Raw genomic sequence first — 20,712 nt, 5'->3', positions numbered from 1 at the left:
CTTCCATTTAGGAACCCATCAGTGACGATTTCTGCAACACGCCTGGCTCCTTCTGGTGTAAGTTGGGCTGATAAGGTAAAAGCCAACCATGGAACTAAAGCTGCTAATCCTGAGCTAGCAACACCGCCAACCTGCCTGCCAACTCCAGCACAGAAGTCATCACGAAAAAATGGCAAGTCTTTTTTAAATGGCTTATTTTCACAAAGCACGTGCTATAAAGTTAGTTTAGCATGTTACCTATTTTCAAATCAAAATGAAGTCCAATTTTGCGTATCACAATATTAAAATTGGAATAAAGGATGGAGAGAAAATATTCCTGCAGGTATGCATTATCATTGTGATAGCTAAGAGAGACTTTTGAGACAAAGTTGTGTTTTTGAGTATAGGTAGCATGCTAATATACTTCCAGCAACTATAAATTGATCTGCTAAAACATTAGTGCATAACACCCCAAGAAGAATCTTCGGTCACAAGCTGATAATCTAACAGAGTGAGTCGGAGGTACAAAATTTCTTTGCATGAAACCTCTGTGTATGTTTTCTATACTTCATCACTGACGTCAGGATCATAGGAGAAAACAAAGAGCTGTGACTTCCAGGGAAAAAAGAAAAAAAAATCATCTCTGAACAACAATACGTGTCCAGGATTCTGTAAAAGAGCTCAAAAGTAGTTTTATGTGATCAGGGAGACAACATGATTAGAACTACACTCAGGTGACGGTGGCTGGTTTTTCTTTCTTTGAATACAAGATGACAACTTCTGCACACACCGGAGCTCTGATATTATTTTGAAAACTGCGTTTTTTCCATTTTTTTTTCCATGTGTGGACCTGTTGACTTTCTACAAAACCAGCAGGCAAGGTGTAGAAATCAATATTCAGATGAAATTGTGAACAATCTTTTAAATTTTATTTTTGAAGAGAGAAAATACTGGAAGAGAATATACGTATTAGCATAGTGGTACATTCAATCCAGTGGTAGTAGAAATCCTGTATGGTGTTTCAGATACGTGATATATGAAGGAGATAAAATCTTGTTGAAGTGTCTTGCAAGTTAATGTAATTGAGTCAGTAGCATGCAGATTTTTATGCTTGGAAAGAACAATCAAAACCATACTCCAGAAGTGGTTGTTTGGATAGGATTTGATCAGTGCTGTTTGTGTAACAACATCTTGATCTATAAAGCTGCAGTGAGCTGGTTTGAGTGTAGTAGAAGTCTGCTGAAGTTTCAGCATTGTAACTGTAAGTTGAATTCCACTTTTGACTTCTGTGTGTTGTTGAAATTATTCATAAATTTTTTTCTATTGATTATCTCTCATACTAAAGTGGCAGACTACAGGCTGTTAAAATACCCACAAGAATGTCTGATGAAAGTATGGACAACTTCATTAACTATGCAGGGAATAAAAGCAGTCTGCTCTTCCATATGGATAACATCTTCTTTAGAGGCTAAAAGGAAAACAAAAGACCTTATTCGTATGTTAGCTTTAGAAACTTAAAGGACTGAAGAATCCCTGTTCTGTGTGTTGTTAATGGCTGTTACTTGAAGCTGATGAGCTCCAAATAGAGCAAAACCATTTAGGTCCTATAGTACTGGCCTGTAAGCTTTCAGTAATTTTTAATTTAAATGTACTATAACAGTCAGACTTGAAACATTTCACATATAGAAGTAACAGTCATTCCTTGTAGAGACTTTGTTTATTAAGAATCTCTTATCTCTAACGCTGGAGAACTTCAATGATTTTCTCATGGCTGAATTGCAATTTTTTAATAAAAGAAACCAGATGCTTTTTGGAGTGCATTTTCCTTCATATGGAGGGTAGAATCTCTTGAGTAAAATCAAATTGATCTTGCTGACTGGAGCATGCATTATTGACGTAGATATGAGGCTTGTGTATCATCTGCTCTGCCTGTCCACCAGCTAATGCACTCTGCACAGCTGCTAGGTATGTTCAGGCCTTGTGGGAGACTTCCTCCTGCTATCCTATAATGCACTCTTGGCTACTCTAAAGCCCAGTTGGGGTTTCCAGTGGCAAGATCTGCCTAAAACACTTTCTTCAGTGGCTTCAAACAGTGTTACCATTAAGCCTCACAATGTTTTTGTGAAATGGACAAGCAGTATGATACTGTATCTGTTTCAAGGTTGATAGGATTTCCAATTTTAACTGGAGAGAGAAAATGCACGGTTTCTCCAGGTATTTCTTTAAATGATTTTTCTTTTTTTCTGGATGCACGTTTAAATGGGAGTTATATCATCTTATCTGATTTCCTTCATTAAAAACATTGCTACCTTCAATATTTTCATAATTAAAAAAAATAAGTCTGTATTTCAGTCTTAATTTTTTTCTACAAAATGAAACATAGTTTACCAGGGAAATAATTCCCAGGTGTCAGTGGTAAGAGGCAAGATGGGTGATACTGGTTTAGAATGTGTTAAGACTGGGAATCAGCGCTTACAGTTAACAGTTGTATGTTGTTAGTATGTAATTCAGGAGAATATGCAGTTAAGAAAATGTGCACTTTCCAGAAATATTGAATGTGTTTTTTCCACATTTGCACTTGAAATTTAATTAATAATTGTTTTTTCCATATTAGTTGCTCATGTCCATAGTTGTGGATTGATTTTCTTTGTCATGTAGCAAGTACTTCAGATTTGCAGGACATACGGTCCTCTAAAGTAACTGTCCTAGTATGGGCTTATGGAAGAACTCATAACTTTCATGAATTAAGAACAAATTGAGGAAATGCCATCACAAACAGAAAAGAGCATTTTATTCCTGACTGGGTTTTCAAATTCTTAGACCCAATTTCTTTTGAAAATTTACAGTAATTCTCTTTTTAAAATAATTCATATGTATTTATAAGCAATCATTAAAAGTAGTCTGGTAATTTACATCTTTAAAAAGTCTTGCATGTTAACTCACCACTTCTTATTATAGTTTGTAAATTCACTACTTCACAGACTGATACATTTAATTTTATTTTTCTTTTTCCCAGCTCTCATGTATTCTATCTTGTAACTGTTTCATCTGAGTATACACTTCTGGATTTGCTTCCTGTTTCTCAAATAATCAGTTTTCCAAAGTGCCTCTCAGATACAGTAATGTTACCTTAGAGTTAAAAAAAAAAAAAAAAAAAAAAAAAAAAAAAAGTGCTGAGGTTTAATAATGAATGGGGAAGGTCAAATACACTACGGTAGTATATTACTTGCAAGTAAATTTTTAAGAAGGGGTACGCATCTCCTAAGGTAGGACTCCTAAGAGTTTTGCACTAACTTGACTAGATTTATTTTAGTGATGTTGCTGATAAGGCTACTTGGCCAGTGCTTCCAGGTGGAGTAACCTGGGAAGGATAAGGCCCTGGTGGCTGTAAGGGCCTCAAGATAACAGATGGCTTGTCACTTCCCTGTAACACAAGAGCAAGCAGGGATGGGGAAGCTCAAGAGAAACTAGAGAATGATCAAGGTAGTCAAATAAATTATTCATTAACAAAACTCGGCAAGTAGTCAAACTCACTATGTGATACTTAGCTTGTGGAGATGGCTACTGGGCTATATGAAAAGAGTTCCAGGTGTATGCAAAAAAATGGAAGGGAGGATGATGCCCTAATGAGTGTTACCCTTGCTTCAGATTAGGAGCTACATGATCTAGTGTCAATAAATGTATTGGCTTTGCAAATTTTTCTGTAAAAACATGCCTGGAAATTGCTAATTCTTGAGTTTTGCTTGCCATTTAGATTTTATTCTTATGCTGAGCTCTTCTTTCTTTTTTTCTTCCATAATTTCAGTACTTTATTAAATGATGATGTTTTATTGCCTCTCCCTTGAGTAATAGATTAGTTCCAAATTGTAATATTTTGTTTTGTAAACTTGCGGTACATTGCTATTCTTAACTGTTTTAAAATAAAAAGATTGATCGTGCTTTTCATAAAGATGGAGCTACGCTTTTTGAAAATTAGGATTCTTTACAGAACACCTGTTCTCATGATTTATTGTGCCATACTGTTTATTCAAGTGCTAAATTTTGAGATACTTTGAGTTTATACTCTTTGTGAAAGTGGGTATTGTAGAAAGGATCGTATCTATTGAAACTAAAACTGATTTAAATGAGTTAAATTTAGGCTTCTTTTTGTGGCATTGGTCACCTGAGCTTTTCTTCTACAAATAGACATTGTGAGCTTAGCTTTTCTACTCCTGAGCTATCATCAAGTCTCAAAAGAATTCCAGTCATTTCAAGATGTGTGAGAAATTGCATGGTGGTATTAATTGGAGGCTACAGAAATATTACATACAGAGAAGAGGTTTACCTTGAGTTGCTAGATATGCTCATATTATGCCTAAGACCTGATAATTCAGGCAGACAAATGTAATTTTGAAGGAGTTGTGGGTGTACATCAAGATTAGAGATTAAAAAGGTTGGTCAGAAAGTTGTACTTAGCCAGCTTAGAGTAAATGATGACTTAACCAGTCATTAAAGTAAATGGAAGAAAACTACTCTTCTAATTTCATATTGTAATCTTGCTGGATTTCTGGAAGAAGAAATTTCCTCAAACCTGACACTGATTAACGTATTTTAAATATCAGAATGAAACAACTGGAAAAAAAAGTAAACAACAACAAAACAAACCCCAAACCATCTCTGGAACAATAGTAAACCACTTTTTGGACTGCACTTTCCTCATTGAAACCTGCAATTACGTCTGTACTTGCAGAGATGTGTGCTTTCACAAAAGGCCTCTAATGTTACTGTTGCTGCATACGCCATCTGGTGAATTAGCAGTGTAGATGTAAAATGCTTAAGTACGTGTCATTTTTCACCTGGTTATGTGTATAAGTAACTTAGCAGTAAGAGAATTGGTGCCATCCACAAAGAGAGTTGTTCAGTCTTTGTGAAACTGATAGCACTTGAAAGTAAAAAGCTTTGCTTAAAATGCTCCATTGATTTTTGGTGTTTATTTTTAAAGAGAACATTTTTATCACACAACTTGCATAATACTGTAGTAAAACAGTTGTTTATAACGGGGTGGTTTTTTTTAATGTAGATCGAAAGGATGCAGAGGGCTGGGAAACAGTTCAGCGTGGAAGGCCTGTTCGATCTCGATCCATGGCTTTGTCAACAAAACCTGTAGTTGCAGAATCACTGAAGCCCAGAGGTGACAGTGACAAAGAAAATGTCATTTCGCCACCATCGGAGAGTAAGAGTAGAAGTTCAGTCTCTGACGATGGTGCATCCAAAAGCACAGAGCTTGCACAGAAAGACCCCTTACATCAGTCTGAACATCCTCTTACTGAGAGGACTCAGGTCAGTAAAATTTTGAACCATTTTCTTGCTTTAAGAAGTCTTGCAGCTTTATCTTTAGAGAATTTTCTGAAGGTAGTATTGTCAAGAGTTCGTATTCACTAAACAGATTAGAAGAGGGTTGAAAATGATGACTTATTTCAGTTAGATTTGTGAGAACACATTAATATGTTGGCACAAATAGGTAAGTTAAAAATCATAAGGTGAACCATATGATTTACAATGCTTTGGACAGGCTTCCCATTGTTTTCCAAGAACTCATCATTAGGCACATTTCATACAAAGAGCAATTCAGGTAAAGATCCAACTTTTGCAAAGTTATGACTCACTGGAAATCTTTGTAAGTGGAGTTGTTTATATCACTCACTGCAAGGATGCCAGGTATTTTGTTAAAATCCTTTTCACTTTGGTGACTTTTCAAAAATCAGTATTACCTTATTAATCTTGCAAATGTCTCCAACTAGTTCACAGCACACACATCAGAAGATACGGGGTGCACTGGCACACTCTCGCAAGAAGATTCCTTACAAACAGTTTCTGAGGTGCCTCCAGTTCTCACAAATACTGACAGTACTTCAGCGACTCCCCAGATGAATGAAGCTTCCTCTGTGATCCCTGATGACGTAGACCAACTTCAGACAGAAAAAGCTAGAACTGAAACTGAAATGGATCCCTCAGATATTTCAAATGTGAGTGCTGCCAGATGGGTAAGAAATCTTACAAGATTTGTGAGTAAATACTAACTGTAAGCCTTAATTTTCTCATTCTGTGTTGCACAGTGTTTAGCGTTAGCCTCTTGTACAAATTGAAAAAAAGTCTATAGAGGACTTAATGTAGAAAAAAAATGTATTGCACACATCCTTATAGGTTGAATTTCAGTGAAGTTTCTAAATTGGAATTAGAAATATATAAGTGCATTATTTGGAATAAAGAGTATTAGTGTGCTCTGACTGTTTTTTTTCTTACATATGGTTGCCATAGTTTCTCATTTCCTTACATTATCAGTCATTTAATAGTAAGTTTCTTATTAAATTCTTACTCCAGTTTTGCTAATTATCCAAACTGGAAAGACATAGGATGTCATAATTCTGTTAGAAACAAACATAGACCTCCTTACCTTTTAAGGCTAACTAAACTGCTCTCTTGAGTCTTCCCATACAACTAGCAATGATGACAAATGCTGTTCTGAAATAACAAATGTCAAGTCAATATTCTCTTTTAATGTGGATTCCTATAAAGAATGTCTTCTCCTGTCTGTTGGATTCTGTGGGTTTCGATGTGTCTGCTTTTCAGGGTTTCTCTGAGCAGAGTCGCAGACAGGCCACATAAAATCCAATTGTCTAGTGTTTTTGTTTTTTTTTTTCATATCTTGAAACTATATTAGTATTGTGATTTACAGAACTTTCCTGTGAATCACCTTCCCTTTACCTAGCAATAGTCTTGTCTGTAAATGATGTTAATTTCCAAGTTGGGTATCTGATTGCTTTTAGAAAGATCTGATTTCTAGCACCTCATCTACTAACATTATTTCAGATTCTCAATTATTAACAGTTCAGGATGCTAACAGTTTGGGATCTTTTCTCTTGGAAGCATTTCACTAATCCAGATTAAGTTGTATTAAATTCAGATTTGTGCATTTTGGCACATTGCTTGGTATCTAGAGTGGAAATGAACTAGTTATTACTGGACATTTGAGAAGATGACGACAATCAGCACATTCAGGCTAACATTCCTGACCAACTATGTTGCCATTCATGTTGAAAAACAATCATAGCCTGAGATTTAGTAGTACTAAGCACAGTAAAGTTTCTAGATACGGGTTATCTGCAGGTCCATTTTTGCCTTCTAAATAATACTTCAAAGCATGATTTCTTTTCTGAAGATAGAACAGCACATGCTGTCAGTGTTTCAGTGTATGCGTTGCTTAGTTCCTAAGGCTAGGTATTTAAAAGATAGAAATTAGAGACAAACTGTCTTGGTTGCTTTTAATGACAACATTTGTATAAAATATTAAGAATTGTGTGAATGATTATTGGTTTATTTAGCCCTTAAATTAGCTGATAATTGCTAACAGTTTTAATGTTTTTTATATTTCATTCACATGCGATGTTGACAAAATATAGTAGGAAGGATCTACAGGTAATCAGAAGTTGAACAAAATGTCCTACAATTCATATTAACTGTCTGAAAACAACTTTTTTGTGCCTGGATCTGATTTGTGGGTGTTTCTTGGTTTCATGTTTCCTATACAGTCTATGGCAGAAGTCCTTGCTAAGAAAGAAGAGTTGGCAGATCGCCTGGAAAAGGCAAATGAAGAAGCTATTGCTAGTGCTATTGCAGAAGAAGAGCAATTAACTAGAGAGATTGAAGCAGAGGAAAACAATGACATTAATATTGAGACTGACAATGATAGTGATTTCTCTGTGAGTGTTTGATTTATTTTAAAGTACCCAACTTTAAGCTGTCTTGGATGTCAGCAGAGTATTAATGTAGAATTTGTTAATCATTTCTTTGTGTGTTAATGCAACCTGTATTACATGCAAATGGAAGTACATAGTGTCAGGTAGTAGTTACTGTTGTGTCTTAAGGAGTATTTAGTCTTAGTAAACTCAACAGCACAGCGCTGCTGAGTGATAAAGAGCCTCTGATGTTGCCCTCATTTTCGTGCTGCTTGCTTTTGAGTAGGAACATAGGAGAGTTGGGGTGTGGTACTGCTGCCATACAGGAGCTACTCCTGATGAAGTGGTAGTGTCTACTACCTACTATCACAATCAGCAGGAACAGCATCTTTGAGATGGCTAATTGAATTTGGAAACATTGTTAGATATCATCGAGTTGGCACTGTTTAATGTATGTGTCTGTCTGTGTGTTAAATTTTATGTTTTTACTGTGCATATCATTAACTTTCAGGCTAGTATGGGCAATGGAAGCATATCTTTTTGCGGTATGTCTATGGATTGGAATGATGTCTTGGCAGATTATGAAGGTACGTTTTCATATATTACTGTGTTTAACTTGAAATGTCAGCAAAATCTAGAAAAATGTCTGTTTTACTTATGCCTATGTAATTTGGAAGATGCCCCTAACATCTAAATATTATTCCAAGTTGTGTCATTTTTGATGTTGTTTCCTTAGGAAAGATGGACTTCTGTGTTCAAGCTATCTTTCAGCTTTGTGTGTCATTCTTTAGCTCTCTACTACCATGTCTCTATTAGAATTTTAAAAGTTGTTATCCAGTTTTGTCTTAACGTTTGATTAGAAGTCTAGTAAAATAATCAAGCATTGAAAATGCGCAGGGATTAGAGATTCTTCAGTCTGAGTTTGCACCTTGCCTAGGCTGAAGGCAACCCATTTGAGAGGGAACTTGAGGAGGACCAAAGCCTTATTAATTGTACTTCTCCCAGGATAGTGTGTTTAAATTATAAAAGTCTGTTTCTTAATGTATAGCCCGGGAGTCATGGCGCCAGAGTAATTCTTGGGGAGACAGAGTGGAAGAAGAGCCTGCACGTCCACCTGGCCATGGAATACACATGCACGAGAAACTGTCGTCACCATCACGCAAAAGGTCTTAGAATTGTTACCTGTCTGGACTGAGCAGTGAAAACAACCAAGCTCATGGCTGTATGAAACTGCTCATGAATCTACTTTAAGTCTGTGGGTGGAAAGTTTTAAATAAATCAATGTATTATTTTCATAATGAACTAGGTTCATGCTAGTTGACCATGAAATAAATATTTGAAGACTAGAAGAACAATATTTACATTTAATTGCAGTCCAGTGGCCTGTTTATGTTCTCTTACTGAAAATGTCATAGAAATGTTTGCAGTGTTGTCAGCTGATGTTGTCTCACTGGTTTTTGCTCTGCTGTGTTTTTAATTAAAAGAACAATAGCAGAATCCAAAAAGAAACATGAAGAGAAACAGATGAAAGCTCAACAGCTGAGAGAAAAGTTACGTGAAGAAAAGACGCTGAAGCTTCAAAAATTAATGGAAAGGGTAAGCCTTCTGTAAACCAAAGTAGGCAGTTTGCTGCCTTTCAGAAAACATTTTTTCCCCACGTGATCTAGAAATGTTAGGTGTTAAAACTTGGAGTAGAATGAAATTTTCCTGTGAGTCTGAGTTCACGTGGCTTTGTCAGATGACTTGTGCGTCACAGAAAGGACATGGCTTTATTCTAAACTAAGATAATTATATTGTTAACGTCAAAACAAGAAGATCTCATTCTAGATCAATTCTCCTGTTGTGATGTGGGCTATATACATGTTTCAGAAGATGCGGATGATCTGCCAAAGGTTACAGTAAAAAAAAAAAAGGAAAATAGAGCAAAGAAATGGAAAAAAGTGTTCAGAGTTCATTAATGAAAGGCACAATACTGTATTGGTTTATTTTCTTCCCTCTATCAGCTTATTTGTGTGGATGGATAGATTGAGGGACTCAATACTGGGGGCATTCAAATACTTATAAGGTGATTATCAAGGGAGTGGAGCTAGGCTTTTCACACTGCTGTATGGCAGTAGGTTGAGAGACAATGGGCATAGATTTTTTTGAAAGGAGAGGTTCTAGTCAGATACATGCAGAAAATTTCTCATGGTGAGGACAGTCAGGCATTGGAACAGGTTACTCAGGGGTTGTGTGTCTTCTTCATACTTGGAGGTTTTCCTGAGCGATAAGGTCTGACCCCATAGTTGAATGTACTTAAAGCAGGAGATTGGATTAGATGATCTCCTAAGTTCCTTCTCAACCTTGATTATCCTATAAGTCTAACTTATGATTACTTGCATACTTTACTTTTAGAGGATCAGAATTTACTGAAATGAATTTTGTAAAGCATATCTAACAGTGAAGCAGTTAGCGAATACGTGCACTTTGGGTTAAACTGGGTGCAGGGTTTGTATAGGGCATCAAAATGTTTTATTGCTGTAAATAAAGCTTCAAAAATAAGAAAATTCTGAGCCTATTTCCAGTTATTGTATTAGTAATGAATTCAGTAATTACATATAGGAGAAAGATGTACGGAAATGGAAAGAAGAGTTATTAGATCAAAGACGCAGGATGATGGAGGAAAAATTACTCCATGCAGAGTTTAAACGTGAAGTGCAGCTACAAGCAATTGTGAAAAAAGCACAAGAGGAAGAAGCTAAGGTAAGTTATTTTGTTTTAAAGGGAAAATAATCAATGATAATATTTCTTTAAGTTCTGTACCGCGGAGTGCTCTGGAATATACTGTGAAGGATAATGGAAGTCAGGTATGGGCATGTGTCACATGCAAAACAGATAAATGTCAATCTCTAAAAGGGAGTTTTTTTCCCTAAAATTAATTTAAAATTAATGAGCCTGTTATTAGACCTGTTATCATGGTGGGCTGTACTGGAGGAAAAGATGGTTTGAAATAAAGAGCTGATAGCGTTGTTGCTCTTCTTCACTGTGAGTATGGAGGCATTTTTGGTGATAAACAGTGCTCCTGGAAGGGTAGCAGATCTCATGATATTCCAGCTGAATGCAAAGTTGGGAGAGCTCATTGAGTTTCTCCTGCTGTGGTTTGTACTACTAATTTTGTTAAATAGCTGGAAATAAATAGAAACCTACAGTTAACACAGGACAATTACTAGAAAACAAGTATTTTGCTACTGCCCTTCTGGCTTCAATACCTGGTTTTGTAAGGTGAGCAATGAATGGTTTTTATTTTGTTGGTTGCTTAAATCATATTCTTCTGATAAACACTAATACGTATCTTCTTATGACTAAAATTACATAATGAGCATGTGTCCCAGCTGTGATGCAGCTGTTCATCCTTATTATGTGATGAGCACAACAAAGCTGATTTAGCTTTCTCACTTGCTCTTCCTGTTTCTTTGAATAAAGTAGTTTCCAGATTACCTAATTCAGTCTAATATACCTTCGTTATTATGTCATTACAATGGTGTGACTTCTATAATCATATTAACCAAACCACACTTAGTGTAATTCCCCAGCTAAACAGACGTTTTTGGTATTGTCTGTGTTCAACTGTGTAAGATCTGCCTTTTGAGATTCTTTTGTTATGGAAATAAGGGTTAATTGGGTCAAAAGCTTTAGAGAAATAGTAGCTGATGAGTAAAGCTGAAAGGCCATGATAACCGTTGCTGCATATTTGCTTATCCAAATTCCTAGTGCTTAACTATTTACTGAGCTATGAAATTCATTCTGTAGTCATTAAAGCAAAAGAAACCAACAACAAAGCCTTCCAACTTCTGTGATGTGTCATTGTTTGACAGTTATCCTTTCCACTAATGTCTTTTGTGGATTCAAACAAATTGAGCAGCAAACTGATAAATGAGAGATAAGTTAAATAAAGTTTGCATTTTCCAGATCCATATAAATTTCTAAAACATTTGCATTTTAAAGCCTGGAGTTGGTAAGAATTATTACCTTCCTGAACCTCAGTAGAAAAGTATATTCTTTGATATTTGTAGTAGATTGATTAAAGTACTTTTAAGTAAGCATTTTTGTATGATTTTTTTAAATTTTATTCTTGTGTATTGCAGTGTCCACCTGTGGTTGAATAAAATAGTACTTGTCTTTATGAAATAGGCTGTATTAGTAAGAAATCTAATATTAAGATAATGACCTCAATAGTTTTCTTATTCACAGTACATGTATTCTCACATTTTGTATTCAGTTAATACCCATACTGTTAGAGTTAAATAGAAAGACCTTTTGTATTCTGTTACCTGTTACACATTTATACAGATGGGTCTTAGCATTCCACGTTCTGTGAATTGGAGAGAATAGACGAATAAAGTCTCTTTGAGAAGATTGGGAATATTTTCCCATCATTTACCCAGTGTTTCTTGATTTCTGGTATAATTCAACTTCCTTTTGTTTTTTGTTGTTTTATATGCCGTGGACTATCCGTTTTATTAAAAATAAATAAAAAGGGGGGAGCAAACAAAAGTAGGAAAAAGACAAAGCCCTATGTTCAGCTTGGTTGAGCATTGGTTTACAGACAATTCTGGAGAAATAACCCATCAAATTAATTATCAAATGGGTAATCAACAAATGGATGGAATTCATTGAGAATAAAACTTGAACTTCACAGATCTTTTCTTATACTTTCTGATTATTTGCAGGTAAATGAAATCGCATTTATAAACACCTTGGAAGCTCAGAACAAACGTCATGATGTGCTGAATAAATTAAAAGAATATGAACAACGTTTAAATGAATTGCAAGAAGAGCGTCAAAGAAGGCAAGAGGAAAAGCAAGCACGTGATGAAGCTGTTCAGGTATATCTGTAGTTGCAGGTTGACAAGGAAATATGCATTTGTTTCCAATTTTGGCTGTGCAGTCTTTGTTTCTTTGTCTTAAATCCATTGCTCAACTCGAGAGTATACTTGAGTGTGTTTCTGCCTTACTATGTTTCAGCACCAGGAGGGAGAAAAGTAAGTCTTAAGGATTTCCTTTAAAAAAAGAGTCTGCATAGCTAAGGTCATATGGATGAGTCATGCTTGTCTTAAACTTTTCTTTTTTTAAAAAAGTTACTCCATTATAAGAAAATCATGTTTTAGTAACATGTGAAACTTTGAGAGAAAACAGAAAAATGTATCTTATATGCCTGTGATGTCATAATTTTCATACACTTTACAGGATCAGTGAAAACTATAACAGAAATGTCTTTGTGTTCCTGAAATCCTTGATTCTTTTGTTGTTGTTGTTAATTTGAATGTAAAAATTCCAATGCTAAATTTTCCCAACCTCAAGCAGCCACTTGTTGGCACTATTCTCTATGTTAGAATCCAAAACATGTTTTCTTATGTGAACTCTTCTGAGATCAACACAACTATAGTTGACCTGAGAACTGAGTTTGCTTCAGGGCTTATTATTTATCATTACCACCTGATTCTATCTTCTTGTTGAAAAATGTGACATGTTACTGACCTTATTTGTTCAGAAGCAAAAACAGACAGAAGGTACCCCAGAAGTACTGAATTATATTTTTTCCTGAGCAAGAATCTGTTATTAAAAGCTCCTGGATTTCCAGGGATTGATTATTACTGATGAAACGTACCTTTCATATGGTTTACCAAAAAGCCTGTTGCCCCAGGGAGCCTGTTTTTTGTAGTTACTTATTCTAGAATGGAGCTTTTCTGGAGTTCGTGGGTCTTGGGGTGTTTTTAATTCTTTCTCATCTCTGCCACAGTTCTGCTCCTTTCTTAGGTTACATAGGCATTAGGCTGTACTGTAGTTGAAGTAGAACAAGCACTTCAGACAAGCTTTCAGTACTAAATTCTATTTATCACCAAATTTACCTGCCCATATCCTTTCTGCCATACCAAGGATTAAGCTAGTGCTTCCTGCTATGCTTTTTCCATACACATGTTGTGAAACAATTAAGCAAAGCCCTAAATGTAAAGGTATGCTGTATCTACCCCTGCTGTCCTCCTCACAGGAGAGCTTTTCCTTCACTGTTGTGGATCTGGACCCATTCCTGGTATAACAACTTATTTAGCAGTTAGTATAAATATGAACAAATAATTCCACTTAAGTGCAAGTAAACTGAAAAACTGGAGTTGGACTTGATGATCCTTATGGGTCCCTTCCAACTCGGGATATTCTATGATTCTGTGAAAATGAATCATATGAGTTCTTGAGCCATAAGTATGAATTTAATTATAGGAAAAAAAATCAAACCCCATCAGACATAAACCTAAACTACTTTGTAAACGTAACTTTGTAAACATAACAAACTACGTTGTAAATGTAACTACTTTGAATGTACTGTAACAGTGAGGGACTTCACTATACGTACAACTACATCATTTAGAATCACAACGGTTCTAAAAATTGTCTTGTGTCAGTACCTATGGAGCCTAGCCTGCTTCTGCTGATTTGCCTGAACGGTGTCTTTGACAGCCTCAGGTATTTCACAGATCTATTCAGTAAAACCTAGTTGCTTCTTTTTGGCACCAAATTCTGCAGGTTCACACCTCTAAACCCATTCTTCCATCAGCCTTATTTTAATTTTTTAATTACAGGATCTATTACAGGTTTTTTTTGTTGTTGTTTTTTCCATCCACATTTTACGTGCTTTTCTGTTGAGTGACACTGGTACCTAATTTAAAAAGTGCAAGCCATTCTGGTCCATTTTCAAATGCAACCTTAAAGGTCTTTGTAAGGAATGTTCAGCACAAATGGCATTTGTTTTTTATGATGCACTGGGTGTATCCTATAGAACAGTTTGTATTCTTGCCTGTTTTAATAGTATGGTTGTAAAGCGTGCTGTATCTTGTCTTATTTGTTTTATTAAGATGGAAATCAATGTATTCATGCAGTGCTGTTAGTGAAACTTTACACTGGGAAAAGTATGGTTACTGTGAAAGCCACAGTTTTGATAATCAATTTTCAAGCTGTACTGCCTGTGAAAATCAATACTGTGCAGTTAGCATCGTTAACATAAAATGCTTTGCATGACACAAAAATGTTCAATTATTTTTGTAGTTCTTCATTTCTTGACGAAAATGAAATATAAGGTTAATGTATTCTTCTTTTTATGTCTAAATTTTTGTAAAGCTAATATTTAAAGAGTACAGGGCCCTCATCTAATCATGTAAAAGCATTTATCATTCCAGCAAATTTTGCTTTGTGTTAATGAAACCTCATACTGTTGCCTTAAAGGAAGATAGCTTTTTGCTGGAACAGTGATGAGTATTTACAGTGCTGGAGATGATGCAAGAAGTATATATTTAAAATAGATTGAAGTGTCTGTTTTTTATTTAATCTGTCATACAAAAGACTAATTTTACTGTAAGATGAGAATTTGAATAACATGTAAAATATTCATCTCTCTCCAGACTGTTCAGCTAACTCAAGTAGTCGTATTTCCTTTCAGTAGCACTCAACTAACTCAATATGCCTACTCATAAATGTCTTAGAGTATGAGTTTTCAAATGTACTTTTTTTTTCTTTTTTTTTACATTTGTTGCTGTTTCAAATTGTCATTCTGTCGGGTTCACAATACCATGCATGACTTCAGAACTCTAAGTCTGGAAAAAAGTAAAAATTGAGCAGTGGGAGAATTGCATGTTCAATGATAGAACAAAAATATACTGCAAAAATCCATTTTATTTTATAACAACATTTGAATAATATTTAAATCATTGTTTAATAGTCATGATTTAAGTATTAATATTCTATGGGAGCATATTTTGTTTCTGTGTCACATATGTCCTTGTAGATGTTCAAAATATTTTTCAGATATTCTCATTGATCAGTTTGGTGGACTTCTAGTGGACAGTCATCTTCAGTCTGAGCAAAATATATGGCCAGTTAATATGTAGCTTAGTTCATGCAACTGTGCTTCAGTGTATGTTCAAACTTGTGAATATACTTATATTTGCAAAAGATAAGTTAGAATTTATTTTTCTTCAACCAGGAGCGCAAAAGAGCCCTGGAAGCAGAACGGCAGGCCCGAGTTGAAGAGCTGCTGATGAAGAGGAAAGAACAAGAAGCACGGATTGAGCAGCAGAGGCAAGAGAAAGAAAAAGCACGGGAAGATGCAGCACGGGAAAGAGCAAGGTAACTTTGCCATAATTTTGTTGGGTCCCTGTCCTTCACTGCTACTCTTTCAGGCAGACTGCAGGTTCTCTATATTAACAACAGTGCCTTCTTCAGCCTACAGGCATAGTATTTTAAAAAGTAACGTTAATAGATGTTTTTGATGAATAGTTAGAAAGAAGAAATCAAGTGAGTATTCATAAATTTTGTAATAGATTTTTGTATTCCTTAGGTACATACGCAATATAACATCCTATGCTATATTTTATATTGTTAACATTACTTCATCTTAGTTTTATTGCTAACAAGACCTTTTAACAATTTGCCTTTTTCATATTTTAGTTTAGTTTTCAAAGGAAGCAAGATTAATGTTTTCATGTTCCCCATTTCCTCCATTCTTCAGTAACTTTTGGACTTACTGGCATCAATATGAGTTCACCTTTTCTGTAGACACCAGAGGCCACGTTTGTAAAGCATAAAGCCGGGAAATCAGGCTTCATTAATTCTGCTGCCTATGAACTACTTGCTTTATGTTTATGCCCATAATCAGAAGTTCACAAAGGGGTTTCCATATGGGCTCTTCTCTCTGTTTTAGTTGAGCTGAATGCTAGGTGCACAGAGAATGAAGCATATGGATTGTTGGGTTTAGGGGGTGGCACTGGGCTGTGTGTGCTCTGTGGCACCTAGTTTTCAGTTGCTTTGTATTTGCTACTGCAGTACTGTGCTTGCAGTTGTTTTTCTTTGCCAGATGCTGATTATATAGTGTTCTTTCTCTTTCCTTTATTTCTTTTTTCAATTTCTGGGAAAGAATAGGAAAGGATGTGTGTATGGTGCCTTATAATCCGGTGATTCTGGTACCTCAGAGTGGCCTCAGAGTCTTATGTCTCCTTAATAACAGTCCCGAGATTTCTCTGATGTGGTACTGTTAGAGCAGGAGTCAAAGTGCAGTGGTTCAGAAGTTGAGTGAGAAGATGATCTTGAAAGGAAGCTGTCTGTACTGTCCCTTCTGTCTTTGTCTTCAACATAGTTTGTTGAAACCTCAGCAAGTATTATTTGTTTGTTTTTTTGTTCATTTTTCCTTCTGCTGAGATTTGACTCTTATCCCAAAGATTTGATACTTGCTTCAGTGAGTCATTTTTGAAATATCTGCTTAAAGTTTGTTCAGTATAAGCTTTATATAAATGTGCATCTGGTGGTGATTAAAGCATGTGTATGAAAGGGTTAGTTTATTTAAAACTGACTTTAAAACCCCTCTGCTCTTATGGTACATTAACTTGATTCCAGTAAGGTTTTAGATGTAATTTTTGAGTGTTTTATATTCCAGAGAATTGAAATCCCTAACACAGATTTTTTTTTTCTTGTCAATAGAAATCATAAAAGTGTAAAATGTAAGCTAATCGTGCTAAGTATGTGTTTCAGAAGGGCCTGGGCAAGAATAATATTGATGCTCTATAAATGGAAACTTGAGAATTTTGTTTCAAATATCATTGCATGCTTTGGATTAATGTCATTAATTTGTCATAGTTTGTAGGATTAAACAAGTATTTTAAAATGTATACTGAAAGAAATAACTAAAATAGGCTTTGGGTTTGGATCATGTTAGTTATGATTTGTTTTAGCTCACGGTGTGAGGGAGTAGTTCTTTAAAGGCAAAATCAAAGACTGTAGTTCAGTTTTTCTGTGCGTTCCTTGGGAGATTAGACAAAGTACACAATGCTTCACATCTGTCATCTCCTCTCCCCCCTACCCACCCCCAACAACCGTGGTATTTGGAAGAGTTTGCCTAGTGTTTATATATAGTTAAACTTGTTTCCTTCCCTGTCGTCTTTCCTGTTGGCTTTTATATTTTGTGTTGGCGCTTTGCTGGTGATGGGAAGGAGGATTCCTAGAAGTGGAAAACTGATGTTTGAGGCATGATTCGGTTTTGGGGATGGGGATGTAGTGCAGAGAGGTACGGTGAACAAAACCAGTTCCTGACTCTTCAGTTTTGTACAGAAGATAACAGTATGATTTGCTATCCTTAGGTATCTAGAACATTTGGAAATGCAATGTTTTAGAGCATCAATTTAGGTATCAATCTTATTGATACCTGGTATCATTTGGTGTTGGTCAAAGTTTTCTCTGTATGTTTATATATTCAAACATTCAGTGATCATAATTTTTACAAAATACACTGCCCTTACTGCTGCATGTTTTTCTTTGATTTGCCATTGTACTCCTCCCCTTTAGTTCACTGGAAACGGTCATTGACTGCAGAATACTAATGGTGGCAGGGCACAACATTCAAGATTATTTTGCAGTCTTACGTTAACTCCCATTGTTCTTGGTTTCTCTAAAGCATGTTCACAGGTACTGCTGCAAAGGTTCAAGTGCCTGCTTTTATTAAATTATCAAAAATAAAGCATCTGTATTCTGTGTTAACTAAAGTGCTTTCTGTTCTGTCTTTTCCACTAAGCCACCTTCAGGTTCATTTTTTTGGGACGTTTGTTCTCCGTTTCAAACATTAACTTGTCAATATTAATGCATGTTTTATATTACTAAAATGTTCCCCCTATATTTGTTATCTTTTGGTTAGAGATCGAGAAGAGAGGTTGGCAGCTCTTACTGCAGCTCAACAAGAAGCCATGGAAGAACTGCAGAAGAAGATTCAGCTGAAGGTATAAAAACATACTACACTTGAAAAATAAATCAATAATGTAGAATTTCTGTAAAATAGTTTATGTATGTATGTTTTATTTAGTACAGATGTTACAGTATTCTGTGTCCCAAATTACATAACTTTACAATAGATTTTTATTCATACTTTTGCTTAAAAACAGGACCTTGCTGTATAATGTGCACTGTGTAATTTGGAAAGAACAGGACTGAGCTCTGTTGAATTACATTAATTTCAGAGCTTTAAATGTGAGAACAAATAAACTTCAACTTCCCTTGGAAAGTACACGTAATTTTGAGTTAAATCGTGAGGGAAATTAGTAATTAGGAACTCTCACACTGTTCAGTGAAGACTTGCCAGTCAGTCATGCAAGGTCCTGTCTAATGGTACTGAAACTGATGCCATCAAGAGCGTGGCATCTTCCATGGAGGGCTACAGTGGTTTCATGAAAGAGGCATAAGGCCTTGTAGGTCAGGCATTCAGCTGTGGGGAACAAAGGTATCATAAATTTTGAAATGATCCACTATTTTTGAGAAAAGTAAACATTTCTGAAATGATAAATCGTATTTGTAAGGTTCTGAGGTAGAGCTACATATTGAAGTCTCACGTTTTGTTAAGTTATCTAAATTTTTATTCTAGAATTGTTTGTGTACAAGTATTTTTTTCACTTTAATATTTTTATTACCTCTGATCCTGTTCTTATGATCTTAGGTACATTTACTTCTGTTGTAAAATGCAGTTTTGACATTAAATACAGGCTTATGCCCCAGTCTCTGATCTTAAATAATAGTTAAAAATTTGCTCCGTTCTCTTGAGGGTTAAGTGTATGAGCCTCCTGAAAGAATCCAGGGAGCTGTACCTTGATAGGTGCACTTCTGGAGTGTTCAATTGAGAATAAAAACAGAATAAGTGAGATGTTACATATAACAAAAAAGATTTACCAAAGAGTTTGAAATAGGCGAATTTCTATGAAGTTCAATGAAATTGTCAGATTATGAATTTATGAATTGATAATCACCTATAAAACAAAAATAGTGCTGATTGATTTTTAAATCGTAGCAGAATGTTAAATCTCTGATGTGTGATGACTTAATGCCTAACCCCAACTGGTAACTCACAGTATTTCTATGGACAGCTTAATACCTTTTGTTTCATACCATTTTTTTCTTTGCTTTTGTTACTTTGCATTCAGCATGATGAAAGTATTAGAAGACACATGGAACAAATTGAACAAAGAAAAGAGAAAGCAGCTGAATTAAGCAGTGGAAGACATGCTAATACTGATTATGCTCCTAAACTTACACCATATGAACGAAAAAAACAGTGCTCATTATGCAGTGTAATGGTAAGTTGAACAGAGGGGTTGCTCTCAGAATTGCAAGACTAGCCTAAGCCTTGGAGCTACAAATTATGCTTCATTCAGATGAGAGTACTGCATAAGTGCTGTGTCCTTGCTCTGCTCTTGAGAAACTGCATCTTAGCTTGGATTCTTCTGTCTATAAATTATGTGGTTTAGGGAAGATTTGAAATAATTGTAGAATCACAGGAAGAAAAGTGTGGACAGTACACAGTTGCTAGCTCTCTTTTCTAAGAAAAGCAAAAATTAGGGATCATCAAATGAAGCTGGTTAAAAGCTAGACATAAAGCAAGTTATAGAAACCAGGTACTTTGCTTGGCAGACCTTTCTTGAGATGTTTGGTCTCAACTGGGTGTCTCTTCTTGTGCTCCTGGCACGGTGAAGAGAGGGAGACGTGCAGTCACTGAGTAGGAAGGAGGGAGATCAGTTCATGTTGATAATTGTTTTTACTGACTTGCATAGGCCAGGCATTATTGAACAAAATCTTAGGTCTTAGCTAGGAAATTATATAAGCATTATTTCTCTTTAATTGCTACATTAATTAAGATTACACAGGATCACTTCAGGCAGTGCTGGAACAGAAACTGAGGGTTCAGCAGAGTGGAGTCTTGTACATTCACTTAGCATGCCTTTCCGAATGAAAGCTCATTGTATGAAGTCAAATAGAAGTCAAAATGAGATGAGAAGCCAAGGAGGCTTTTTTTTTTAAAGTCTCTTACTATACTGCAAATTGGCTGTCAAATCATTATGTAATTTAAAATAAAGATGTTTATGTGAATTAGGCTGAGGGATAAAGTTCTGTGCTTGAGCTCTGAAAACCCGGAAGTCTACTCCATTGGCAATCAGCTGGAATTCTTCATGGTTACATGAAG

The 20,712-nt window shown here is 35.6% G+C and overlaps 1 protein-coding gene across 8 annotated transcripts in view; it reads left to right on the top strand.

The window, feature by feature from the left end:
• SCAPER (S-phase cyclin A associated protein in the ER) overlaps positions 1–20,712 on the top strand; it is a 159,653-nt gene that overhangs the window by 33,485 nt on the left and 105,456 nt on the right. For 6 of the 8 annotated variants that reach the window (XM_027465593.3, XM_027465591.3, XM_027465595.3 and 3 more), the window contains 12 exons: positions 12–172; positions 5,039–5,298; positions 5,760–6,002; positions 7,548–7,718; positions 8,206–8,281; positions 8,743–8,860; positions 9,179–9,290; positions 10,296–10,436; positions 12,404–12,559; positions 15,706–15,848; positions 18,403–18,484; positions 19,676–19,828. In XM_027465593.3, the coding sequence (XP_027321394.2) occupies positions 12–172; positions 5,039–5,298; positions 5,760–6,002; positions 7,548–7,718; positions 8,206–8,281; positions 8,743–8,860; positions 9,179–9,290; positions 10,296–10,436; positions 12,404–12,559; positions 15,706–15,848; positions 18,403–18,484; positions 19,676–19,828 (1,816 nt within the window). The remainder of the gene's footprint in view (positions 1–11; positions 173–5,038; positions 5,299–5,759; positions 6,003–7,547; positions 7,719–8,205; positions 8,282–8,742; positions 8,861–9,178; positions 9,291–10,295; positions 10,437–12,403; positions 12,560–15,705; positions 15,849–18,402; positions 18,485–19,675; positions 19,829–20,712) is intronic. The other 2 variants (XM_072043465.1, XM_027465592.3) reach the window with 1 other exon arrangement.

This window comes from Anas platyrhynchos, chromosome 11 (assembly GCF_047663525.1).
Source record: "Anas platyrhynchos isolate ZD024472 breed Pekin duck chromosome 11, IASCAAS_PekinDuck_T2T, whole genome shotgun sequence".
In the NCBI taxonomy this organism is placed as follows: Eukaryota; Metazoa; Chordata; class Aves; order Anseriformes; family Anatidae; genus Anas; species Anas platyrhynchos.
The sequence above is the reverse complement of the archived record's forward strand: the minus strand, read 5'-3'. Positions and strand labels throughout refer to the sequence as shown.